We start from the raw sequence: 27,236 nt of genomic DNA, 5'->3' as shown, positions 1-27,236 counted from the left end.
AGATAAAATATTTAAGGAGAGCCAATCGATATACAATCCCGAAATCATCTAACTGTCAATAGTAAAACAAAGCTTTAAATTATTTTTGAGTGAAATTGAATCCAGAAAATGAATGGTGGAGTCACTTCCGGACAACTATTTCACAGGATTTGTGAAAGTCTACCGTAAAGGCCAAATAAAATACAATGTATAGTCGTGGCCAAAAGTTGAGTGACACAAATATTAATTTCCAAAGTTTGCGCTTCAGTATCTTTGGATATTTTTGTCAGATGTTACTATGGAATACTGAAGTGTAATTATAAGTGTCAAAGGCTTTTATTGACAATTACATGAAGTTGATGCAAAGAGTCAATATTTGCAGTGTTGACCCTTCTTTTTCAAGACCTCTGCAATCTGCCCTGGGATGCTGTCAATTAACTTCTGGGCCACATCCTGACTGATGGCAGCCCATTCTTGTATAATCAATGCTTGGAGCTTGTCAGAAGCTGTGGGTTTTTGTTTGTCCACCCGCCTCGGGATTTTTTATTTTATTTCACCTTTATTTAACCAGGTAGGCCAGTTGAGAACAAATTCTCATTTACAATTGCGACCTGCCCAAGTTGAAGCAAAGCAGTTCGACACATACAACACAGAGTTACACATGGAGTAAAACAAACATACAGTCAATAATACAGTAGAAAAATAAGTCTATATACAATGTGAGCAAATGAGGTAAGATAAGGGAGGTAAAGGCAAAAAAAAAGGCCTTGGTGGCAAAGTAAATACAATATAGGAAGTAAAACACTGGAATGGCAGACTTGCAGTGGAAGAATGTGCAAAGTAGAAATATAAATAATGGGGGGCAAAGGAGCAAAATAAATAAATACAGTAGGGAAAGAGGTAGTTGTTTGGGCTAAATTATAGATGGGCTATGTACAGGTGCAGTAATCTGTGAGCTGCTCTGACAGCTGGTGCTTAAAGCTAGTGAGGGAGATGTGTTTCCAGTTTCAGAGATTTTTGTAGTTTCGTTCCAGTCATTGGCAGCAGAGAACTGGAAGGAGAGGCGGCCAAAGGATGAATTGGCTTTGGGGGTGACCAGAGAGATATACCTGCTGGAGCGTGTGCTACAGGTGGGTGCTGCTATGGTGACCAGCGAGCTGAGATAAGGGATGACTTTACCTAGCAGGGTCTTGTAGATGACCTGGAGCCAGTGGGTTTGACGACGAGTATGAAGCGAGGGCCAACCAACAAGAGCGTACAGGTCGCAGTGGTGGGTAGTATATGGGGCTTTGGTGACAAAACGGATGGCACTGTGATAGACTGCATCCAATTTATTGAGTAGGGTATTGGAGGCTATTTTGTAAATGACATCATCGAAGTCGAGGAGCAGTAGGATAGTCAGTTTTACGAGGGTATGTTTGGCAGCATGAGTGAAGGAGGCTTTGTTGCAAAATAGGAAGCCAATTCTAGATTTGACTTTGGATGGGAGATGTTTGATTTGAGTCTGGAAGTCTACAGTCTAACCAGACACCTAGGTATTTGTAGTTATCCACATATTCTAAGTCAGAACTGTCCAGAGTAGTGATGCTGGACGGGCGGGCAGGTGCAGGCAGCGATCGGTTGAAAAGCATGCATTTAGTTTTACTTGTATTTAAGAGCAGTTGGAGGCCACGGAAGGAGAGTTGAATTGCATTGAAGCTCGTCTGGAGGGTTGTAAACACAGTGTCCAAGATTGACCACAAGTTCTCAATGGGATTAAGGTCTGGGGAGTTTCTTGGCCATGGACCTAATATATCAATGTTTTGTTCCCCGAGCCACTTAGTTATCACTTTTGCCATATGGCAAGGTGCTCCATCATGCTGGAAAAGGCATTATTCGTCACCAAACTGTTCCTGGATGGTTGGGAGAAGTTGCTCTCGGAGGATGTGTTGGTATCATTCTTTATTCATGGCTGTGTTCTTAGGCAAAATTGTGAGTGAGCCCACTCCCTTAGCTGAGAATCAAACCCACACATGAATGGTCTCAGACTGCTTTACTGTTGGCATGACACAGGACTGATAGTAGCGCTCACCTTGTCTTCTCTGGACAAGCTTTTTTCCCGGATACCCCAAACAATCGGAGAAAATGACTTTACCCCAGTCCTCAGCAGTCCAATCCCTGTACCTTTTGCAGAATATCAGTCTGTCCCTGATGTTTTTCCTGGAGAGAAGTGGCTTCTTTGCTGCCCTTCTTGACACCAGGCCATCCTCCAAAAGTCTTCATAACTCTGTGTTTCCTTGCAAATAACCATGGTTGACAGAGGAAGAACAATGATTCCAAGCACCACCCTCCTTTTGAAGCTTCCAGTCTGTTATTCAAACTCAAGCAGCATGACAGAGTGATCTTCAGCCTTGTCCTCGTTAACACTCACACCTGTGTTAATGAGAGAGTCACTGACATGATGTCAGCTGGTCCTTTTGTGGCAGGGCTGAAATGCAGTGGAAATGTTTTTTGGGGGATTCAGTTCATTTGCATGGCAAAGAAGGACTTTGCAATTCATTCTGGAGTATTTGCAAATTGCCATCATACAAACTGAGGCAGCAGACTTTGTGAAAATTATTATTTGTGTCATTCTCAAAACTTTTAGCCACGACTGTACATAGTACCAGTCAAAAGTTTCAAAAGTTGGTGATGTTGGCATGTGTGGTTCCGACCGAGAAGCATACTTTTGGCCATGACAACATCCCAAATGTCAAAAGTAGTGCACAATGTAGGGGGAAGGGTGCCATTTGGGGCAGTGACGGTCTTATATTTTTGCCATTTCTGTTGCATGCAAGGTCAAAGAAAAAAAATAAACAATTGCTACAGAAGAACAATAATATGGCTGGGAGCCTAACAATTCCCCCCTCTCTTTGATACCTACCAAACTTTTGCAGGCTTAGGCTACTGCGCTCCTAAAATAATAAATTGGGTAGCAAACATCAGGTGACTATCCTAGAGCAACTGCATCCGTGCAGGTACGGACAAGATAGACCTCTTACATTTTTTCCCCTAATTAATCTATTTTCTATATTTAACACTGGATATGCGCTGCAGGCTTACCGTGATTACGCAGAAATAATTATAAAAAAAGCCTTTTCGTACGTTAATTAGGGGTTTATTCAACAAAATTACTTTGTAGTTAGTATAAAAACATTTAAAAGTATAACATTTCCTATAGAACAGTATCCCATATCTATACATATAAAAAAACATTCTATCATATTTATTGTACATCAAAAAGGCGGTGTCCAAATCTGGTTTGCCTAATATTTACTCTAACGGCATACAATTTAGAACGTATGGCTACTGTTTTCATAAAAATGAATGCAAGTAAGCAACAAATATCAGCATACTAGGCTCATCCTACTGAGAATGCATCACTCTCTTTCCATCCCAAGTCTGCTCCATAAGGAAAATCACTCAGGAGGATCAGCTTACGATCGATCAACTCAGGGTCCTCTGTGTGTGTGTGTGGGTCTGTCTGGGACACAAAGGTTTTGGGTATCCCCCTTCTCCTTTGCGTCATTGTCTTAACCCACAGTGACGAATCGGCTGCCTTTGCTGGTCTGCGCGGTGGCGACGCGCTCGTCTTTCAGGAGGCGGAATCGCTCATTCAAAGTCATCGCAGTCTGATGTGACAACAGTTGGGAGAGAAAGCTTGTCAGAAAAAACATTCAATTCGCTTCACACAAAATCAAATGTTTTAGTCGTGTACATGGACGTTATTGCAGGTGCAGCGAAATGCTTGGGTTTCTAGCTTCAGCAGTGCAGTAATACCTAGAAATAATACTTTTGAAAAACAATTTTTTAAATATAACTAGCAATGTCAGAGACCAGAATAAAAATATATATCAAATGTTATTTGTCACATGCGCCGAATACTTTCAGGTGTAGACCTTACAGTGAAATGCTTACTTCCAAGCCCTTATCCAACAATGCAGTTTAAGAAAATATAAAAAATAAAAAATGCAAATAGTCTGGGTAGCCATTTGATTAGCTGTTCAGGAGTCTTATAGCTTGGGGGTAGAAGCAGTTTAGAAGCCTCTTGGACCTAGCCTTGGCGCTCCGGTACCACTTGCCGTGTGGTAGCAGAGAGAAGTCTGACTTGTGCACATATAATACATTTGCATATAATGGTGTGTACATACAGTATAACTGGGTCCAGTTCACTAGAAACAAAATGGAGACAAACTGACTGAATCAGGGAGACACTATCTGAACTTCAATAAGTTTGTTAACATTGCACGTTTTTAAACCTTTTTGCTTCAGCGTGCACTAATGAATGACACTATTCACCAATTCACAAGGGGAAACTTAGATCTTGAACCACTAGGGAGAGTTACTATTTACATCAAACAACCATTCATAACATTTATACGGAGTGTACAAAACATTAGGAACACCTTACTAATATTGAGTTGCACCCCCTTTAGTCCTCAGAACAGCCTCAATTTGTCAGGGCATGGACTCAGTTGTATCAAGTTGGCTAGGTGTCCTTTGGTTGGTGGATCATTCTTGATACACATGGGAAACTGTTGATCATGGAAAAACCCAGCAATGTTGCAATTCTTGACACACTCAAACCGGCGTGCCTGGCACCTACTACCATACTGTTCAAAAGGCACTTCAATCTTCTGTCTTACCCATTCACCCTCTGAATGGCACACATACACAATCCATGTCTCAATTGTCTCAAGGCCTAATCCTTCTTTAACCTGTCTTCTTTCTCCCCTTCATCTACACTGATTGAAGTGGATTTAACAGGTGACATCAATAAGGGATCATAGCTTTCACCTGGTCAGTCTCGTGGAAAGAGCACCTGTTCCTAATGTTTTGTACATTGAGGCTCGCGAGGACATGATCTGAAACAACTTGGTCTGTGTTTACACAGGCAGCCTAATTCTGATATTTTACCTAATCAGATTAGCTCTTTTGCCAAAAATGTGCCAAAACATCAGAATTGGGCTGCCTTTGTAAATGTAGCCTTTGTGTACGATTACCCAATTCTATCTTATTCTCACCGGTTTCCCCACACTGTTGATGTCAAACTGCAAGGGGACTCCTTTAGGTGGTTCCGTTTTCTTCTCCTCTTCCACCTTCATCTTGACTGGGGCAGAGCTGGTGGGGGCCGAGGGGTGCAGGGACCAAGCACAAGGAGGCCTGGGAGAACAGAATAAAAAAATATGGCGAGTGGTTATGAACAGTTGCCGAAAATATATAATGGCACCCATACACTTTTCTTAAATAATTCCCTATTTATTCCAAAACTACATTGCAGAAACAATTTTATTTTTTGTAAATGTAAGTTTAGATTTGAGAAAATAAAAGATGGACAATTATTGGCACCCCGGAACTACTACTTGGTGGCACAGGCTTTGGACAAGAACTGCAGACAAACGCTTCTTGTAGCCATTAATGAGCTTGTAACACCATTCTACTGGCAATTTGGCTCTTTAAAGCAGCAAACTGCTCTAATTCTTCAATGTTTGAGGAGTGCCCTCCACCAACGGCAGTTGTCAGCTCTTGCCATAGGTTATGGATGTGATTCCGATTGGAACTCTTCACTGGCCACTCCAGAACAGTCCAGCATTTCTTCTTGAACCATTCCAGGGTGCTTTTAACATTTGTTTGGGATTGTTTAACTGCTGGAAGTTCCACAACCTTCAGACAGACACAGTTTTTGGACAGTGGGTTGAACATTGCACTCCAAAACACCTTGATAATCTGCTGATTTCATGATGTCTTGCACACATTCAAGGCCCCAAGTACCAGAAGCAGCAAAGCAACCTGCTTAATTTGGTTGTTGGTAAACATAGGAAGACCTCACTACTGAAAGAGACAAAAAAGCCTGATTGAACTTCTTAAAAGACCCACCTATCAAGCTTTAATCCTGGGGGAAATGTTCTGTAGACCAATGAAACAAAATGATTGTACATTGGCAATACAGATCAGCACTGTGTTTACTGACGACCAAATGAAATATTCAAAGAAAAGAACACCCTGCCTACAATAAAACATGGGGAGGTTTGATAATGCCGTGGAGTTTCTTTGCTGCCTCTGGTATTGGGGGCCTTGAACGTGTGCAAGACATCATGAAATCAGCAGATTATCAAGGTGTTTAGAGTGCAAGGTTGTGGAACTTCCTGTTGAAGGTTGTGGAACTTCCAGCAGGACAACAACCCCAAACACACATCAAAAGCACCCTGGAATGGTTCAAGAAGAAAAGCTGGAGTGGCCAGGGAAGAATCCAGACCTGAATCACATCCAAAGCCTATGGTGAGATCTGAAAAAAGTAGTTGGAGGGCATCCCTGAAACATTAAAGAATTCTTGCAGTTTCCTGCCGAAAAGTGGGCCAAATTGCCAGTCGAAAGGTGCAGCAAGCTCATTGATTGCTATAAGAAGAGTTTGTTACACTACATGACAAAGTATGTGGGCACCTGTTTGTCAAACATCTAATTCCAAAATAATGGGTATTATTATGGTGTTGGTCCCCCCTTTGCTGCAATAACAGGCACTGCATCTCAGTGCTTGAGGCGCTAATACAGACACCCTGGTTAGATTCCAGGCTCTCACAACCGGCCGTGATTGGAGTCCCATAGGTCTGTGCACAATTGGCCCAGCATCGCCCGGGTTTGGCCGGTGTAGGCAATCATTGTGAATAAGAATTTGTTCTTAACTGACTTGCTTAGTTAAATAAAGATTACATTTAAATATATGCATTGGGACAGGTAGTGTTCTCCTGGCATTCGCCGAACCCAGATTTGTCCGTCGGACTGCCAGATGGTGAAGTGTGATTCATCACACAGGAGAACGTGTTTCCACTGCTCCAGAGTCCAATGGCGGCAGCTTTACATCACTCCAGCCGTTGCTTGGCATTGCACATGCTGCTCGGCCATGGAAACCCATTTCATGAAGCTCCCGACAAACAATTCTTGTGCTGACGTTGCTTCCAGAGGCAGTTTGGAACTCGGTAGGACAGACAATTTTTTACGAGCTTCAGCACTCGGCGGTCCCGTTCTGTGAGCTAGTGTGGCCTACCACTTCGCGGCTGAGCCGTTGTTGCTCCTAGATGTTTCCACTTCACAAGCATTTCGCTACACCCAGAATTACAGCTGTCAATCACGATTATGTGACGAAGAAGATTTGATTTGACAACAGCACTTACAGTTGACCGGGGCAGCACAGAGATTATTCACCTAGCCAACATGGGGATTCGGACCAGCGACCTTTCGGTTAATGGCACAAAGCTCTTAACAACCTGCCACCCTCGTACCACTTGAACGGACTAGGAAAAACTACTGGCCCTTAGTTAATATGAGGTTATTTGGTATGGTAACTACTGGCCCTATGTATTTAGTCAGTCTCTGCTCATATAGTGGTATGTGTGGCTTCATAATGTGACTCACTCAGACTGTGTCATGGCAGTGGGGTTGTCGATGGAAACGGTCAGGATCCCACTGCTGTTTGTTGACGTGCGCCACCTGGTGGACAGACAGACACATATGGTTAGACGACTTGTGGATAATGACGAGCAAAGGTTTGATGTGTAGTCCTCAAGAATGATGAGGGTGCACTATATTATAGAGTGGAATGCCGTCTGTCAAGAGGCAACAGTCTCACACCCATCCACACACACACACACACACACACGTCAAATACTCACTGGCGGGTTCTAACTGGGGCAGGGGATATAGAGGTTAAAGTCGGCTTCGGGACCTGGGCGTGAACCTGCAGTATGGAAGAATGTACAGGTGAGACAAAGACAGGACTTTCAATGCACTGTGTCCAATAAATTTTAAAAAGTCTACATACGGTCAGAGACACCTACGGGCCAATAGAGTGTACCTTGAGGCCCCTGCGGGAGAGAAACATGGCCTGGCGGGCTTCTCTCTGGGTTTGGACAGGGGGCAAGGGCCTACAAGGAAAATACAAAATAGATGGTTGGTCTAAGGGTGGAGATGGAAATGTTCCATGATGTCCTTCGTTTGTGCAATGTCATCGGAGAGCACTTGGAACAACGCTTCAGTGATTCTCAGCGTTAAACAGAGCCGGGGCCAATTTGTTCCCTACCACTTTGCTTTGACGTTAACCCTTCGATATTTGCAGATCTTATGCCTATGTAGGTATAATCAGTGTATATGGCGCTTCCCCCACATTACTTAAAGAGAAAATCTGCAGTTGCTACATCCCTTTTTGGACTTGTAAATGCATTTAAATGGTCTGAAACGTGTCTGCCTGTTGAACACACATCCTCAGCTTCTATAGGAATTTAACGACTGCATAAGGCTATGTTTTGGATGACTGGCTGCAAATGTTTATTGAATTGTTTTATTTCTGCCTTTTCTATTCCAGACATTCTGAAATTCACTAAAGCATCCCATGTATGTAACTTTAGTCTTTCACTTTTCAATCAATCTGTACCCATCGATTCTTGAATATAACTTATAAAGGCCTCATGAGTTTAGTTCAACAGTCGTACCCCATCAGAACCCAAAATATAAGATTGTTTTACTCCAATGTTTGCAAACAAAGTAAACGTAAACAAACACCATATAGCTTCAACACATGGTTAAAACTATACTTTTGATATAATGGATGGTCAAGTCCTTGCATCCCATAGCTGTATGCATTTTAGAATGGTTACATTTCTTCACCCCAAATCCCTCAGCTGTTTACTAATTAACAGTAGCAGGGAGAACACTTTGTTATTGTTTCAACTGCTGATTTACCCTTTAATACATACAGATCTGCAAACATTGAACGGTTATGGCCAAAGGGAAGAAGGGGTAGATAGCGGTCTGGGACCGGCTGACGGTGTGACAAAGTGATATTCCACGGAGGGGAGTCATCCAGGAGTAATGCTGCAAATGTTATTTCCTCACCGTCTCCGCTGCTGAAAGGGTCTCGTCGAGTCGAGGCGTCTCTGTACGTCTGTCTGTCTGTAGGGCCTCCTTTGGCCTTGCACCTGTCTGTATTGGGCTGGTTGGATAAAAGGCCGTGATTGGTTGTTGAAGGGCCGTGATCGGTTGTTGAAGGGCCGTGATCGGTTGTTGAAGGGCCGTAACTTCTGAGAGAGAAAATGTAAATAGAGATGGTGAACAGAGGAGCACAGTCTTCTTCGGAAACTAACTCTCTCCTCTTTGATCCCAACAAGGGTCATGTTAACTAGGCATGAAACGGAGGAAAACAGTTCGAAACAGCGAGGTATTATCTTAACTTGTCCAATAAGGGATGCTCATTTTGGTCCTGATGCACGTTTTGCTACAGTGTGCCCTAATGAAAATGTCCCAGATGTATGAGCCCTTAGTACCCGGTTGATAGCAGGTCGGTTGAGCGGACTGATGCCTTTCTGTAGTGCTGCAGTCTTCCGGGCTGCCAGTCCAGTGATAACCCCTTGACCCCGGCGTCGACCAACCGGAGGGGGAATCTTCCGGCCTCTTCCAAAACCCACTCTCGTTATCGCACCTCTTGGTACACCACCTCCTGGAAATGACACGGCTTCTTATTCATGTGGAGAATTCAATTGATGTGATGTATTGGAAGGTTTAACTAGTTCACTGGCATTTCAAATATCCCAGGCATGATTATATTAAGTTACTTAAGCAATATTTCATATATATATATATATATATATGTATATTTAACCTTTAACTAGGCAAGTCAGTTAAGAACACATTCTTATTTACAATCATGTCCTAGGAACAGTGGGTTAACTGCCTTGTTCAGGGGTAGAAGTCTACATACGGTCAGAGACACTTACGGGCCAATAGAGTGTACCTTGAGGCCCCTGCGGAAGAGAAACGTGTTCTGGCGGGCTCGGGCCCAACGCTCTAACCACTAGGCTACCTGCCACCCAAGGGGGTGTGGTATATAGCCAATGTGGCTAAGGGTTCTTACACATGACGCAAAGCAGAGTGCCTGGATGCAGCCCTTAGTAATTAGAGAAGTAAAAATAAATATTTTGTCATACTCGTGGTATATGATCTGAGATACCACGGCTGTCAGCCAAATCAGCATTCAGGGCTCGAACCACCTAGTTTATGGTCAACAATAGAGAACTAGTTGCAGTGATGAGCACCACAAACAAAACTACTGTACACACGTCTTTGAGTCTGTCCCCTGGCCCTCGCTCCAACTGGCTTCCCTTGGACAAAGACCTTCCCCTTCTGTAGTGGCCTGCGGTTCCCCGGGCCAGGCCTCCTTGCTTGTTGCTCTTTCTTGTTCAAACGAATTATATCATCTAGGGCAGTCAGATGAACAAAACAATACGTTTACTTGTCAGTGAGCTATTTCAGTCAATCTAACGTTATGTATGCCATGCTTATGAATTAAAGTTTGTCTGGATCTTGGAAATCGGCTAAATTTGTACATTCTAGTTAACTAACTACATTAATCATTCTCGCAGACATTTGGATGGGCCAATAGACCTGCATAACAATTAACGTTAGCTAGCAGTTCGTTAACTGAGTAGTAGTGGCTAATTGGCTTGGTCGCATTGAATGAACGCAGCTAACTAGCGGTTAGCAAACAAAGTTGCCCAGAGTAGTATGTAAGTCGTTTTAAATATACAGTGTAATGTATCTCAAATAAATGCATGTAATTAGCTATATAACGATGCATATTATAATCCCTCATATGCGAACATTTAGCAAGCTAGCTACAACAACCAAGTTCGAGCAGCCGGTGACCCACCCACATCAACCGTGTCGCGAGCGGCCTTACCTAAAGACATGTCGACCTTATCAGGTCCGCCCGAGCTGATCCCCCGTGTAGCCGAAAAACCAACGTTGCTCATACTGTGGAAATCTGTAGCTACACACAGGAAAATATTCTGGATAAAATTCACAAAAATTAGCACGTTTAGCTAGCCAGCCTAGCTATCTAGCGACGTCAAATATCCTCCCCGTCTAAACGGTTGTCACTAGATACAACAGCCACAAAGACAAAATGTGCTATTTGGTTAAAAAAGGTGCTATTTGGTCTTAATTTAGGGTTATGTATAAGGTTAGCAGTGTGGTTAGGTTTAAAATCAGATTTTAAGAAGATCAATTGTAGACATGGGGAGCTTTGTGACTTTGTGGCTGTGGTAACTAGTGACGACTGCAAAAACTAGAGACACGAATGGCATTTTGGGATGTGTAGTTGTCATAGAACCCCCCCCCCCCCCCTCCAAAAAAAAGATCTGCTCTTACAAAACAAAAAGAACACGAGACGCGTGTAGATGTGTACGTATCTGCTGTTGTTTGAATAAATACATATCAAGAAGCCTCAGTTTAACTCTGAAAAGGACCGCGATACACGTTTACAATAATCTGTATGCATCGCAGGTAAGGCATTTCTTGCCAAACATTTCAGTGCGATTGTCATTTAATTATTTCCTGGCTTACATCAAATGGTGTCTTGGTCTGCATGATAACATCCTGTTTTGCCATGGTTGCTTGCATTATTAGAAAATGTATTGAAGATGAAAAAGTGATATTTCTTTAGTAATTATCCTCCAATGCTTCCCTCTATCCAGTTTGTTGCTCATTCCAGCATCCAAGCACATTTGGAAGTTTGTGACACTCAAGAGCCAAAGACACTGCTCCTTTACCAAATTAGTAGGCCCAAGCAGCATTAATAATCGAACCACCATGCCAGCAGAAAAACGCAAGGCAACATTTGTCAAAATGGACAACACCAAACGGCAGAAGCTGCAGGCTGTAAAAGAGGGGAAAAGGGAGAGAGTAGAGGGCTGGCTGCAGGATCTGGTGGCAGAGCAACGGAAGGAGAAGAAGGACTTGAAATTCAACAAGCAGCGCCTCCGTTTTCTGTCCCAAACCCAGAAGATAAAGCAAGGTTCAGAGGGAGTAGTCTACTGGATGAACCGGGATCACAGGGTCCAAGGTGAGAATCTCCAGTATATCCACTACCAATAACAGTGGATATACAGTGGGCTCCCAAGTGGCGCAGTGGTCTAAGACACTGCATCTCAGTGCAAGAGTCACCACTACAGTCCATTGGGAGTCCCATAGCGGTGCACAATTGGCTCAGCGTCATCCCGGTTTAGCCGGAATAGGCCGTCATTGTAAATAAGAATGTTCAATAGAAAGTACATTGAATGTAGCCTTTTCACACTGCTGATCTGTGTTTTGGCCTGGTTATGCATCCACCATGCTCGAAATGACAATGGGAAAATAAACTATTCAAGCCAGCATAGTTTGGGTTGACATTGTAGTGGGAATTTTTTTTGTGGATTCTTTTCAGTATTTGCAGCCATATTCACCAGTAACAGAATGTTTACTTCTCTCGTTGACTCTTTCTGTAGATAACTGGGCATTGATCTATGCCCAGCAGCTTGCCCTCGAAGAGAAGCTGCCCCTGCATATCTGTTTCTGTTTGGTGGTACCACAAAACTCAGAGTTGGCCACCATCCGACATTTTGGCTTCATGCTGAGGGGACTGGAGGAAGTTGCAAAGGTAGAGAAACCCTCCATTGTTGTCTGGGGTGAAAATGACTTGTTTGTTCTCTTCCCTGTTCTTTCTATCTAGGGAGTAGGTTGACTTCTATTGCCATGAGTCTTTCCCTGGAGGCAGAACTAAGTACATTTTTATTTTATTCCCCCCCCCCCCTTTAGATAGACCAGATGTAAAGTCAATATTGACTATATTGTAGAAATTCATGAAAACAAACATAATTTTTAGTCTTAATTTTAAGGTTGGGCATTAGGGTTATCAGTGTGGTTAAGGTTAGGTTTGCAATCAGATTTTATGATTTTGGAGCAGAGCTTCCTTCCAAGATTCATGATGGAAAAAAAGACAACCTGCATCTAGGTACTGGCTCAAATAGCTTTCCCAATTGAGAAAATAACAGCTGCTGGGAGACTTTGAGATGGAGATGGCCCAACCAGTGCCAAAACAACTAGTATCCTAAAACAAATGTAAAAACCACACACTAGAAAAGACAGGTGACCAACCTTGACTTAAATTCTGTTGATTTTTACATTTTCAGTGAATCAACAAACACAAACCTGAAGAATCTGTATGCGAATCTGTTTGTTGATTCACAGCTAATTAAAAATAAATTAAGCCAAGGTCGAGTGCTTGTCTTTTCTAGAGTGCAGTTTTTGTCTTGGTATCCGGCCTCGTGTCCGCACTCCTACATTCCCCCCCTACGATTGTTATGCGCTGCGTCTTGAGTTCGAGGCCTTTGAGGATTATGTGTCCTGTGTGATCCTAATGCAAGTGGACTTTGATATTTCAGACCTTTTTAACTTAGCAATTAAGCAGGTTACTCATGTTATGATTGTAAACAAATATATGTGAGGATATGACATCTGGGTCGTCATCTTGACATCCGGCCCGGCTCCCCTCAATTCTTACACTTGTTTATGGCCCAATCAGTCACCCGAGGGAGATTCTCAATTGGCAAAAAGTCTGTCCTCTCTTCAACTCTGTCCTCCTCTCTTCCGTGACTTGGAAACCTATACGTGGCTGCCGTATGTAGGAGAGTGTCAGTTTGTTAATGGGTGAAGGGAGGAGTTTGCTCCTCTCCTTGGTTGCTGCCTCTGGTGTAGGATGCTCAGGTGTGTCCTACCCCGGAAGAGTTTTGAAATGCGCCCTCAAAGAGCAGCTGTTATTTTCTCGGATGAGAAAAGCATGCACACATTTAAAAACTATACGCCACTTATCTTTTTATCTATAAAATGTCTAGCATAACTGGCAACAATTTTTTTTTTTTTTACCACTTTAAACATAAGTATTTTGAGATTCCACCTCTGTAAATGTAATTTGCCTGATGGAGTGATAGAGGAGGACCGACTCATTTCTTACAAGTGCATTTCTTTCCACGTTTCCTCCTCCTACTCGAGTGGATGCTAGGGGGCGAAAGGAATCGAGATATTCCAATTGAGATTCTCCTCTATACCTGCTTCCTTCTTGTCCCATGCACTTATCTGTCCCCCCTTTCACAGGACTGCAGTGCCCTGGATATTCAGTTCCACCTGCTCCAGGGCTCCGCTGGAGAATTGCTGCCAGGGTTTGTGGCGGACTGGAGTTTTGGGGCAGTAGTGACCGACTTCTCCCCTCTAAGGACACCGCTGCAGTGGGTGGAGGAGGTCAAAAAGGGGCTTCCGTCGGATATCCCCTTCATACAAGTATGAAGATCAGTCCCTTCAGGAATACTTAGCATTTTTTGTGTGATATCCACTTCATACAAGTATGAAGATCAGTCCCTTCAGGAATACTTAGCATTTTCTGTGTGATATCCCCTTCATACAAGTATGAAGATTAGTCCCTTCAGGATTACTTAGCGTTTTTTGTGTGATATCTCCTTCATACAAGTATGAAGATCAGTCCCTTCAGGAATACTTAGCATTTTTTGTGTGATATCTCCTTCATACAAGTGTGAAGATCAGTCCCTTCAGGATTACTTAGCATTTTTTGTGTGATATCCCCTTCATACAAGTATGAAGATCAGTCCCTTCAGGAATACTTAGATGCTGACCAGACCGGACACGTCGCGTGCATCGCAAAATAAATGTAGAAATCCATGTTATTCAATTATTGCACCCACACTGCTCGCGCGTGCCAACGAGCGTCGGCGTTGCCAAGGGCTAAAATAGAAGTCGTTCCTATTTCTGACGCAGATCGCGCTGCAAGACCTGCCTCTCCCATCCCCTCATTGGTTTATAGAAGCAGGTACCCACGTGCCATCTCCTCATTGGTTATACCCACGTGGGTGATTGAAAGACGAACTGTTTTACCGGTTGTCGTGGTAATACTATAAAAGTGTAGATGGATCACCATATAAATTCAAAGAGGAAAAAGCCTGGAAGGAGGAGAGATGACTAGAAACAATTTGGTTGACCGTTTTATGTGTGGATTAATTGGCGGAGTAGAGGACCTTGTGCATTTCAGGTAAAATAGCAACTCAATGTTTATATCCCAGGACAAATTAGCTAGCAACAGCAAGCTAGCTAAAAAGGACAAATTAACTAGCAAGTGCAAGTTAACTAGCTAAATTGCCATACATGTTTAATGCTTTTCGACCTGTCCCCAAATTAATGTCATTGGTTCAGAGTTGGTTTTGATATTTTAACCTGTGTGTCGTGATCGCGTTTGGTCTAAGAGGACAAATACATTTATGCACGATGGCGCACGCGCGCAGCCGGTTTCGGTTCCGTGTTGCGTTTATTGTGTGATATCCCCTTCATACAAGTTTGCAGATCAGTCCCTTCAGGATTACTTAGCGTTTTTTTATGTGATAGTTGCGCGCAAAAGTGCTTTATTTTGCTGCAGCAATTCTGATATTTTGCATGGCAATTTGCGAACATTTTTGTCAAATGTATCACAAAAATGCACAGACGGTGTGTTGTGGCTTGATTTAACATTATGGGGTAAAAGTCAGATGAAAGTCGCACCCAGATGCATTTATTTTTCTGGGTCAGTGTTATTGGGGGCCGGAGCTTCTTGAGTATCATTGTGCAAAAGATTTGTGTTAGAAGGTTTGTGTCCCGTGTCGGGTAGACAGGGATGGAACTCACTCTGTTATACCAACACTGAACACCTATTGAATTCCTGGATAGCTTTCTTCCTTCAATTTCTCAGGCTATGGTAACAAAGGATTTCCAGTCTGTCAACTACCACGTCTTCCCGTCACTACCGCAGGTCGATGCCCATAACGTGGTGCCCTGCTGGGTGGCATCAGACAAGCTGGAGTATTCTGCCAGGACGATCCGTAACAAGATCACCAAGCTTCTGAAGGAGTTCCTCACAGAGATGCCTTTAGTGGACAAACACCCACACACTGCTCTCCAAACCGCCAACGTAAGAGGTTGCTTATAGAAGGTGGACCTCATTAAGATGAGGGATTCCTTAATGGTATTTGTATTGACACAATCCACTAAACTGGGTTGGTTAATGAGTTGGTCTCTGGGTTGGTTAATGAGTTGGTCTCTGGGTTGGTTAATGAGTTGGTCTCTGGGTTGGTTAATGAGTTGGTCTCTGGGTTGGTTAATGAGTTGGTCTCTGGGGTGGTTAATGAGTTGGTCTCTGGGTTGGTTAATGAGTTGGTCTCTGGGTTGGTTAATGAGTTGGTCTCTGGGTTGGTTAAATTCTTGCCTAATCAGAAAACAACCCAAAGCCCCCACCGTCTCCCTTCCACCGTATTAGCAGAATGCACAGGATAGGTGTAAGCAATAAGGTGATTACTTTGCAAAGCCTTCCAATGGAGCTTCTGTTGTATTGCTTACACCTATCAAGTCCCTCCAGACCTGCAAACACCAAAGTGGAAGTAAGTTTGATGTTGTTTTTAGAGAAGACCTAAGTTCTTCCTCATATCTTTCCCATCGTCTTTCCTCCTCTGTTGGTATAGGCCACTCCATATATATTAAACTTTTCACAACCTTAAATAAATGAAGCTCTTCTCTCCTTCCAGCCAGTAGACTGGGCAGAGGCATTGTCCTCTCTGGAGGTGGACAGGACGGTGGAGGAGGTGGATTGGGCCAAGTCTGGCACTGCAGCAGGCATAGCCATGTTGGAATCTTTCATCGACCTGCGCCTCAAGAACTTTGCCACTCAGAGGAACAACCCCAATTCTTCTGCCGTTAGTCAGCTCTCGCCGTGGATCCGCTTCGGTCAGTTGGGGAAGCCGCTTACTGGAATTTGTGCCAATACAAACTATAGTGTCATTTCAGCCTATAATCACACACCCACTATGAGCCTGCAATACACACCTGTGTCAGCTCTCCCCTTTCTAAATGTTGAATTAAATTCAACATGCCAACTCAAAACACAGTGTTCACCTGATACCAGCCTACAAACACACCTCTTATGACCTTATACACCTAGCACCCACCCGGTGTGAAGCCCCACTCCCACCTAAAGAAATATCCAGTGTTATTTGTATGCAAATGTTTTTCAAACTTATTTCTGAAGCTCAAGGTGGACTCCACTGACTGTCCCTCCTTCTCTTCCTCCTGCTCTCTATCCCTCCATCCCCTTCCTTCTCCCCTTTCTACCCTCTCTCCATCCCTACCTCCATCCCTACCTATCTCCAGGTCACTTGTCTGCCCAGCGTGTGGTGCTGCAGGTAAAGTGCTGTGGGAAGAGTGCCGGCGAGTCCGTTTCCTCCTTCACAGAAGAACTGGTGGTGCGCAGAGAGTTGACCGATAACTTCTGTTACTACAACCCCAGCTATGACAGCGTGAAGGGTGAGTGAGGAGGACTGAGTTCTCTTGAGTTAAGACGTGATCGGCATCCAAAATGGCACCCTATTCTCTATGTAGTGCACTACATTTGACCAGAGCCCCAGGCAAATACCTGATTAGAATTGCGCTGCGATGGATACAGGCTACAGGCCTGTTCTACAGGCTCATGACCAGTTCTGCTGTTTTGTTTTTTTGTGCTGATCATAGTTTACTATTCCCGAAAAGAGCTTCTACTTCAATGAATCTGTGGAACAGGGCATACTGCTCGCCTTGGATCAGGCCCTAATCCCAGGGACTCGGGAAAGAGACGGCATAAGGGAGGCCGACATGCGAGCACCCTGACGAATAAATAGTCCGCCTTTACCCTCTGTTCTATTGGCGAATCACTGGAAAACAAACTAGATGGCTCCGTTCGAGACTATCCTATCAACGGGACCAGAAGAACTGTAATATCCTATGTTTCTCCGTCGTGGTTGAACAAGGACATGGATAATATGTCTAGCTGGTTTTTCTATGCATCTGCAGGATCAAACGGAAGCCCCAGGTAAGCTGAAGTGAGGGGTGCGTTTCTCTTTGTTAACAACAGCTGGTGCCCGAGCTAGAATACCTCACGATAAGCTGTAGACCATACTATTTACGAAGAGAGACTTAATCTAAACTCAGCAAAAAAAGAAACTCAATGGGATTGAGATCCGGGCTCTTCGCTGGCCATGGCAGGAAATCACGGCTTCGTAAACAAGTGCATTGATGACGTCGTCCCCACAGTGACTGTATGTACATATCCCAACCAGAAGCCATGGATTACAGGCAACATTCGGGCTGAGCTAAAGGCCACAACTGCTGCTATTTTTTTCCCTTTTTTTTCAGCTTCACCTGGAATGTTTTTCCAGTAGTCTTGAAGGAATATGCTGAGCACTTTTTGGCTGCTTTTCCTTCACTCTGCAGTCCAACTCATCCCAAACCATCTCAATTGGGTTGAGGTCAGGTGATTGTGGAGGCCAGGTCATCTGATGCAGCACTCCATGACTCTCCTTCTTGGTCAAATAGCCCTTACATAGCCTGGAGGTGTGTTGGGTCATTGTCCTGTTGGAAAAACAAATCATAGTCCCACGTATCGCTACAGAATGCTTTGGTAGCCATGCAGGTTAAGTGTAACTTCCAAATAAATCCCAGACAGTGTCACCAGCAAAGCACCATCACACCACCTCTTCCATGCTTCACGGTGGGAACTACACATGCGGAGATCATCCTTTCACCTACTCTGTGTCTCACAACGACATGGCGGTTGGAACCAAAAATCTAAAATTTGGACTTGTCAAACCAAAGGACAGATTTCCACCGGTCTAATGTCCATTGCTTGTGTTTCTTGGCCCAAGTGAGTCTCTTCCTTTTCTTATTGGTGTCCTTTTAGTAGTGGTTTCTTTGCAGCAATTTGACCATGAAGGCCTGATTCACGCAGTCTCCTCAGAACAGTTGATGTTGAGTGTCTTACTTGAACTTACAGTCTCTTACAGTGTCTTACAGTCAACGCAAAAGAAAAATAGAAAAATCTATGTACAGTGTGTGCAAATGTAGGAAGGTAGACAATAAATAGGCTCTAGAGGCAAAAATTAGTTACAATTTAACATTAATACTGGAGTGATAGATGTGCAGATGATGATGTGCAAGTAGAGCTACTGAGGAGCAAAGGAGCAAGAGCGTAAGTAATAATATGGGGATGAGGTAGTCGGGTGTGCTATTTACAGATGGGCTGTGTACAGCTGCAGCAATCGGTAAGCTGCTCTGACAGCTGATGCTTAAAGTTAGGGAGCTATAAGACTCCAGCTTCAGAGATGTTTGCAATTCGTTCCAGTCATTGGCAGGAGAGAACTGGAAGGAAAGGCAGCCAAAGGAGGTGTTGGCTTTGGGGATGACCAGTGCAATATACCTGCTGGAGCGCATGCTACGGGTGGGTGTTGCTATGGTGACCCAGTAAGCTGAGATAAGGCGGGGCTTTACCTAGCAAAGACTTATAGCTGTCCTGGAGCCAGTGGGTTTGGCAATGAATATGTAGTGAAGGCCAGCCAACGAGAGCATACAGGTCGCAGTGGTGGGTAGTACATGGGGCTTTGGTGATAAAACTGTGATAGACTGCATCCAATTGGCTGAGTAGAGTGTAGGAGGCAATTTTGTAAATGACATTGCCAAAGTCAAGGATCGGTAGGATGGTCAGTTTTACGAGGGTATGTTTGGCAGCATGAGTGAAGGATGCTTTGTTGCGAAATAGAAAGCCAATTCTAGATTTAACTTTGGATTGGAGATGTTTTATGTGAGTCTGGAAGGAGAGTTTACAGTCTAACCAGACACCTAGGTATTTGTAGTTGTCCACATATTCTAAGTCAGAACCGTCCAGAGTCGTGATGCTAGTCGGGCGGGAGGGTGCGGGCAACAATCGGTTGAAGAGCAGTTTTACTAGCATTTAAAAGCAGTTGGAGGCCACTGAAGGGGTGTTGTATGGCGTTGAAGCTCGTTTGGAGGTTTGTTAGCACAGTGTCCAAAGAAGGGCCAGATGTATATAGAATGGTATCGTCTGCGTAGAGGTGGATCAGAGAATCACCAGCAGCAAGTGCGACACATCATTGTCATTGTGATTTCAAATAACATTTGATTAGTATCTACATGGTAGATTATGTGCAGGGTTTTGGACATTGCAACAATTTAAAGACCATTGTGACATTTTAAAGGGGAAGGGATGTTTCCGTTCTGTTTTGCGAAGTTAACATTAATGATCCTTGTATATGATCTAGGTGCAAATGACTGGGCCCAGAAAACGTTGAAAGATCACGCCAAAGACCCCAGGCCATACGTCTATACCCGCGAGCAGCTGGAGAAAGCCCAGACTCACGACAAGCTCTGGAACGCAGCCCAGGTATTGTTTACAGTGCTGACCGCCCATAGACTATCAACATGCAAACCAGCCAATTCAGCAAGTCTCAGAACAACAACAAGACTTGTATTTATTTATTAACATAAATCATGTAATAAAATCTGCAGTTTATCCAAAGCAACTTATAATATAGTGAGTGCATGAAAACAACTCTAATCACTTTGACACATATGAATGCACTCACTACTGTAAATTGCGAAGGATTAAAGAGAATTTTCGACTTCCATCTGGTGTCGTTTACTACTAACCGTTTGCTGGTTAGCAATGCCCAGAAAAACTACACCGGGAAGTCAAAAAGAAGCTCAGTCTTCAATCAAGTCAACTCACTATCGGGCTGACCCCATTTCCGATTGTTTTGTCGATAAGCTCTTGGTCGACCGAGTTTGCTACTGCTTCGACTGAAAAAAATCAGTGTACAAGACACCTGTCTGAGTGGACTAATCCATTGTGGAGGCCGTGGGGATGGCAAAGTCCATCACGCTAAGACGTGCACTACTGAAATTGTATATGGTTATATTACATAAGAACAATGGCGCAACATTAATAAAAATATATAATTTTTTAATAAATGCACTTCCGCGTTGGATAGCGGTCCCTGGCCGCATTTCTGAAACAAACACGCTGTTAAATTGACACCTTTTCCTAGACCATGTTGCTATGTGCATAATAGCAAAGTTACCCAGCATATTGGTGTTGAGAACAATGTGGCGGAGGCTGCAGTGAAGTTGAGGAGAAAACAGCCCTTGCCTTAATTGTCTAAGAAAAGTGAAGAGAGTGAGAACCCCAACTTTAATTAGCTCTATAATCAAAAGCCTAACTGTTAAATGTGCCTGGCTTTATAAATCATCCATATACACATGGCCAAAAGTATGTGGACACCTGCTCTACACACAAAAAAGGTTTTTAGAAATGTTTGCAAATTTAAAAATAAACAAAAATACTTTATTTACATAAGTATTCAGACCGTTTGCTATTAGACTCGAAATTGAGCTCAGATGCATCCTGATTCCATTGATCATCCTTGATGTTTTTACAACTTGATTGTAGTCCACCTGTGGTAAATTCAATTGATTTGGACATGATTTGGAAAGGCACACACCTGTCTATATAAGGTTCCACAGTTGACAGTGCATGTCAGAGCAAAAACAAAGCCATGAGGTCGAAGGAATTGTCCGTAGAGCTCCGAAACAGGATTGTATTGAAGCATAAATCTGGGGAAGGGTACCAAAACATTTCTGCAGTATTGAAGGTCCCCAAAAACACAGTGGCCTCCATCATTCTTAAATGGAAGAAGTTTGGAACCACCGAGACTCTTCATAGAGCTGGCCAAACTGAGCAATCGGGGGAGAAGAGCCTTGGTCAGGAAGATGACCAAGATGCCGATGGTCACTCTGACAGAGCTCCAGAGTTCCTCTGTGGAGATGGGAGAACCTTCCAGAAGGACAACCATCTCTGCACCACTCCACCAATCAGGCCTTTTATGGTAGAGTGGCCAGACAAAAGCCACTCCTCAGTAAAAGGCACATAACAGCCCGCTTGGAGTTTGCCAAAAGGCACCTAAAGGACTCTGACCATGAGAAATAAGATTCTCTGGTCTGATGAAACCAAGATTTAACTCTTTGTCCTGAATGCCAAGCCTGGCACCATCCCTACGGTGATGGCAGCATCATGCTGTGGGGATGTGTTTCAGCGGCAGGGACTGGGAGACTGGTCAGGATTGAGGGAAAGATGAACGGCGCAAAGTTCAGAGAGATCCTTGATTAAAAACCTGCTCAGGACCTCAGACTGGGGTGACGGGTCACCTTCCATCAGCCAAGACAACACAGGAGTGGCTTCGGGACAAATCTTAATGTCCTTGAGTGGCCCAGCCAGAGCCCGGACTTGAACCCGATCGAACATCTCTAGAGAGACCTGAAAATAGCTGTGCAGCTCCCCATCCAACCTAACAGAGCTTGAGAGGATATGCAGAGAAGAATGTGAGAAACTCTCCAAATACATGTGTGCCAAGCTTGTAGCGTCATACCCAGTAAGACTTGAGGCTGTAATCGCTGCTAAAGGTGCTTCAACAATGAACCGAGTAAAGGGGTCTGAGTACTTATGTAAATGTAATATTTCCGTTTTTTAAAATGTTTTGAATAAATTTGCTAAGATTTCAAAAAACTTGTTTTTGCTTGGTTGTTATGGGCTATTGTATGTAGATTGACGGGGGGGAAAAAACGATTTAATCCATTTTAGAATAAGTCAACGTAACAAAATGTGGAAAGTTGAGGTATGAATACTTTGCAAATTCACTGTATATGAAAAAATACACGTTTTTAAATTTAGACTAATCGATTGGTTGAAAGAACGATGACTCGGTCAACCAACATTTTTTTGTTGTTGACCGGGACAGCCCTATATCACTGTAAATAAGTTCTCCATCTTGTATCCTTCCTTCTGTAGTACCAGATGGTGATTGAGGGTAAAATGCATGGCTTCCTAAGGATGTACTGGGCCAAGAAGATCCTGGAGTGGACCTCCTCACCAGAGGGAGCGCTCTCCATCGCCATCTACCTCAACGACCGATACGAGTTGGACGGGCAGGACCCCAATGGATTCGTAGGTAAGTGACTCACTGGTGGTTGGTTCAATTCTTACCCAAAGCACCTATTATTTTGGTGTAAGGCCAGGTTCCATTTCTGCACCTACCCCCTTCCTACACCCCTTCAATGTTCCTAGATCTGATAGAATTGTAAAACAAATATATTACATATTTTTTTAAATAAGGTAATGGGCAATACAAAATATTAAGTACCTTTGAACTAGGTATGGTAATAGGTTCCAGGCGCACCAGTTTGTGTCGAGAAATGCAGTGCTGCTGGGTTTTCACACTCAATAGTTTCACGTGTGTCACGAATGGTCCACCACACCAAGGACATCCTGCCAACTTGACACAACTGTGGGAAGCATTGAAGTCAACTTGAACCAGCATCCCTATAGAATACTTTCGACACCTTGTAGAGTCCAGGGATCTCCGACCTAAAGAGGCGAGACGGAGAGGGATCTCCGGCCTAAAGAGGAGAGACGGAGAGGGATCTCCGGCCTAAAGAGGAGAGACGGAGGGGGATCTCCGGCCTAAAGAGGAGAGACGGAGGGGGATCTCCGGCCTAAAGAGGAGAGACGGAGGGGGATCTCCGGCCTAAAGAGGAGAGACGGAGGGGGATCTCCGGCCTAAAGAGGAGAGACGGAGGGGGATCTCCGGCCTAAAGAGGAGAGACGGAGGGGGATCTCCGGCCTAAAGAGGAGAGACGGAGGGGGATCTCCGGCCTAAAGAGGAGAGACGGAGGGGGATCTCCGGCCTAAAGAGGAGAGACGGAGGGGGATCTCCGGCCTAAAGAGGAGAGACGGAGGGGGATCTCCGGCCTAAAGAGGAGAGACGGAGGGGGATCTCCGGCCTAAAGAGGAGAGACGGAGGGGGATCTCCGTCAACTCGAGCAAAAAATCAAAAGTAAAATAAACGGGCATTAAAGACGGCTAAGTGGCATTTAAAAAATATTACAGATTTGCGATTATGGATATTGCACATGTCTATCACAATTTGGATTAATTGTGCAGCTCTACCGTTTGGGTATGTTCTTTTGATTTTGGTAACTTAATGGGGAGGCTGCATCTGAGCCTAGTAGACTCCACCTGCGCTTTCTGGTTAAGACAGGTTTTGCCTGATTTAAGGGGTTATTATAAAAAAAATGTATTTTGAATGCTGACATTTGGAAAGCAAACCTTTTTCTAAATATATTAACTAACTGTCATCACCAGCGCTGTGTAAATTAAACCAACATCCATTTGCACCTTGTCGTGTCTTTACTATCATTAAATTGAAGACTTGGTTTTTATCAAAGATTCTCTGTAATTATTGTTACGCAATCAAACTGATTAATCATGTAACTGTAATTAACTAGGAAGTCGGGGCACCAAGGAAAATATTCAGATTACAAAGTTATAATTTCCCAATATAACCTTTCAAATATTTTATATCTGATCAATTAGTCTTCAAATTAATGAATTATTTACTTTACCTCACATTAGTCTCATTCCAAACGTCGTAAATTGTTGGTTATCCGCACGAACCCAGTCTTCACTATGAGTCATCCATACATCAATTGTCTTAAATCCTTTATTTACTAACTAAGTAATTCACAGAAATGCATAACAAACAGTAGATATGGTTACAAGGAAATGATAGGGGAATGTGCCCTAGTGGGCTAAACCGGCATCGCGGCTTGGTGGACAAAAGGGAAGTGGGGGTCGAATGAGATGAGACACTACAAAGTTGATAATTATAACAATTGAAATGCTAATCCTTTGCACATGAACGCTCACTCATTTGGGAATAATTGCAATCAATATATATATTTATGCTCAGTGTGTCGTCAGGATTTTTGTTGAAAAGTTAGTTTCTGTTGGAGAGTTTTCGTCCTCGCTCTCTCTCTCTCTGTTGTGGTTAAAGTTGATTGTTCAGAGTGACAGTCATTAATTCGTTATAGAATGAATGTTTCGGCGGTTGTCGTTCTTCGCGTCCAATGATACCGAATTCCTAGCTGCAGACTAGTAATTAATATCAAAGACTTGTTCTTATTCTGTCGGTATCGATAGTCTGAGTTTAACCACGTGGTATGGTTAAAAGATTCAGCAATGGTCTGCAACCTTCGTTTGAGAGAAACATGATTGAGAGAAACTTGGTCTACTTGAGGAATTCTCAAGATTGGGGTTTTATTTGGAATTGCAGAAAAGGGGCTGTCCCAGGATGCCTGACCCTAACTGTGTTCATGGGCGGTCCTCTGATTTAGTTCAACTCAAAAGGGAATTGGAGTTTCCTTCATTAAACAGTCCAAAATCACATTACACAATTTTACAAACAGTATCATACTCACTCATTCATCTTATACAACAATTAAACCTCATATCTGAGGCTATTATATAAACAGCGTTAAGGTAATGTGGCCACACCGTCTCCCATGAGCTTCCCCAAGTTGTAACAAACGAAGCAGTTCGTAGCTGGATTCTTCACCAATCTTTTATACCTTCTCCGGAACGTAAACGTTGTTTGGACCTCAAGTTCTGTGAGGTGGAAGAAATTCCTTTGTTCTCTATGAAACTTCACTCTATCTCTATACTGTGTGGCCATGAGAAGATCCTCAGGAATTTACGACCTCTCTCTGACCACAGCAGCTTAGTTGAAGGAGGAAAGGGGGAGGCAGGGCTTGCTGTGTACCCAAAGAGGGCAACGTCATGACAACCGCTACCTGCTTGCCTCGTGCTGAATCTTTGTTCTTACGACTGCGACCATGTCTGTTTTACACTGCAACGTTCTTTTCCCCCAACCCTCTCTATCTCTCTGTAGGTTGTATGTGGTCCATATGTGGGGTCCATGACCAGGGCTGGGCCGAGAGACCCATCTTCGGAAAGATACGGTACATGAACTACAAAGGCTGCACCCGCAAGTTTGACGTGGCACAGTTTGAGAGGAAGTACTGCCCCAAAGACCTGTAATGAGGATAGTAGCTGAGGCAAGTTGGGGGATGAGTGTATAGAGTCTGGGAGCCTTTATATCCCATACCTGGGTCATATTCGTAAGGGCAAAAACGTATCAAAATGTTGTTCAATGCAAAAAGGAAAATAATCCTTTATTATTACACATTCGAGGTGGTCCCTCCGTTTCTTTCTGTTTTGGTGCCTAGTGAATACTACCTTGTTCTCGAACCTACTCCAGACTTTAAGATGGGGTCAAGTTCGGCACAGCACATGTATCTTTATCTGTGTTCTTATTGTTCAGGGCCCGTATCCACAAAGCATCTCAGGAAAGGTCCTAGGAATCCTGTTCACTTGTTTTAAGACCACAACAAAAAACGACTCTTAATTCTTGCCTAATATGTTGGCATGCATCATTTTAATTTTAATTTTATTTTTTACAAAGATATTTTTTTATATATTTGAAAGGCATTGCACTGAATCATACAGTATGATGGTTGTTAAAAGCGGAATTTTCACTATGTTACTGTTATATCAACACACTCAACTCTCCCCTTCAACAACTCTGAATCTCTTTTAGCACAGTAGGCATCAAGTCACTTGCCGATAATGTTGCCTAAAACATTTTGAAAGGTCTATCATTAATCACCAAAAGCTCAGCCCCTAGATGCTGTCAATTGCCAAACTTATAGGCATGCCCAATTTAGGAATATTGCACTCCAAAGGGACAACTTGATATACATGTAGGTTAATGAAATAGCCAAAAAGAAAAATGTGATCATTTATTAGCCTAGTGGTTATAAGTATTTAGGCATATCATAATGTGAATTAGGCCTCGTGTAAAATCATTGTCAAAAGCGCAAGAAATACCTACTGTTGCATGAAGGTCTAGATTATTTATGGGTTGATCGTATAGAAATATCAAACTATTCTTTCAACTCCAGATCATTGCTTGTCTATGGCGCAGGAACCACTGCCCTTTACTGTTTTCAAGACACCTGCTGGTAACTCTTAACTGGTTAGGACAGCTCATGAGGTCTCCTAAATATCTGCCGACTAGGTGGGACTCTTGTGACTAAAGAGGCATAGCTTTTATTTTTACCCATGAGAGAAGGAGAAAAATGTCTCTATTCTCAGCACCCGAGACCAATGTTCTACCCTGAGACGCTTTGTTGATACGGGCCCAGGTAGTACCTCTCCGTTTCACTCTGTTTCAAAACATTTTCCCCCTACTGAGCACAGCTGGGGGTTTTCAGCCACAGCATGCTGCTATTTCAGGTTTATATATAACTACATGGACTGCAGAAGCAATGTGTACACACAACTGTTAAGTCTCTTTGGTTAAAATAATCTGTTAAATGGAACATACTGTAGCTATATCAATATATCAATGTGTGTTTGGTTGGGAAGCAGATCAAACGTGTCAAATAGGATGTCAAACACTCTTCTGAGGTCAAAGGTAATAATACTCCATTTTAATTTGTATCTGGTATCTAAGCGACTATGCAAATGATGCATGTACATGTATTACGGTTTTGCGTGATTGATTTTCTTTGGCTTGTCAAGAACATCACTGATGTTTTATTTCACATGTATTTCCTAGTGTTATTTT

General features: G+C 43.3%; 2 protein-coding genes across 8 annotated transcripts; one reads left to right on the top strand and one right to left on the bottom strand.

The window, feature by feature from the left end:
* Positions 1–3,093: 3,093 nt before the first annotated feature.
* LOC110509005 (UAP56-interacting factor) lies at positions 3,094–11,131 on the bottom strand. 7 transcript variants are annotated; one of them, XR_016492777.1, is made up of 9 exons: positions 10,724–11,131; positions 10,104–10,241; positions 9,312–9,484; positions 8,884–9,068; positions 7,830–7,916; positions 7,665–7,729; positions 7,408–7,482; positions 5,022–5,160; positions 3,094–3,629 (listed from the first exon to the last, which is right to left on the bottom strand). XR_016492777.1 is itself a non-coding variant. In XM_021589939.3 (9 exons), the coding sequence occupies exons 1-9, from the start codon at positions 10,794–10,796 to the stop codon at positions 3,531–3,533; spliced, it is 1,014 nt and encodes a 337-aa protein (XP_021445614.2). In that variant the 5' UTR covers positions 10,797–11,131; the 3' UTR covers positions 3,094–3,530. The 7 variants fall into 7 exon arrangements, 4 of the variants coding, with proteins under 4 accessions (XP_021445614.2, XP_021445613.2, XP_036822663.1 ...); XR_016492778.1 differs by having other exon boundaries at positions 8,884–9,065; XM_021589939.3 differs by having other exon boundaries at positions 7,847–7,916; positions 8,884–9,065.
* A 20-nt stretch (positions 11,132–11,151) lies between these two features.
* Positions 11,152–25,794, top strand: cpdp (CPD photolyase). Its single transcript, XM_036966766.2, has 10 exons — positions 11,152–11,328; positions 11,520–11,887; positions 12,309–12,460; positions 13,954–14,136; positions 15,650–15,808; positions 16,419–16,617; positions 17,041–17,193; positions 19,977–20,098; positions 22,559–22,718; positions 25,497–25,794. The coding sequence occupies exons 1-10, from the start codon at positions 11,318–11,320 to the stop codon at positions 25,643–25,645; spliced, it is 1,656 nt and encodes a 551-aa protein (XP_036822661.2). The 5' UTR covers positions 11,152–11,317; the 3' UTR covers positions 25,646–25,794.
* The last annotated feature ends 1,442 nt before the right edge of the window (positions 25,795–27,236 follow it).

The sequence above is a fragment of the Oncorhynchus mykiss genome, chromosome 28 (genome assembly GCF_057628025.1).
Source record: "Oncorhynchus mykiss isolate SJ-2025 chromosome 28, ASM5762802v1, whole genome shotgun sequence".
Taxonomy (NCBI): Eukaryota; Metazoa; Chordata; class Actinopteri; order Salmoniformes; family Salmonidae; genus Oncorhynchus; species Oncorhynchus mykiss.
This window is presented reverse-complemented; position numbering and strand designations above follow the sequence as displayed.

What these genes read in the sequence shown, in the direction of transcription:
- LOC110509005 (XM_021589938.3), bottom strand. Translation starts at nt 10,796, where the DNA reads ATGAGCAACGTTGGTTTTTCGGCTACACGGGGGATCAGCTCGGGCGGA. An exon ending in TCTCCCGCAGGGGCCTCAAG is followed by an intron (nt 7,730 to 7,846) that starts GTACACTCTATT and finishes TCCATACTGCAG; the next exon opens with GTTCACGCCCAGGTCCCGAA. An exon ending in TCAACAGTGTGGGGAAACCG is followed by an intron (nt 3,630 to 5,021) that starts GTGAGAATAAGA and finishes TTGTCACATCAG; the next exon opens with ACTGCGATGACTTTGAATGA.
- cpdp (XM_036966766.2), top strand. An exon ending in CAGCTATGACAGCGTGAAGG is followed by an intron (nt 17,194 to 19,976) that starts GTGAGTGAGGAG and finishes TATATGATCTAG; the next exon opens with GTGCAAATGACTGGGCCCAG. An exon ending in AGCTCTGGAACGCAGCCCAG is followed by an intron (nt 20,099 to 22,558) that starts GTATTGTTTACA and finishes TTCCTTCTGTAG; the next exon opens with TACCAGATGGTGATTGAGGG.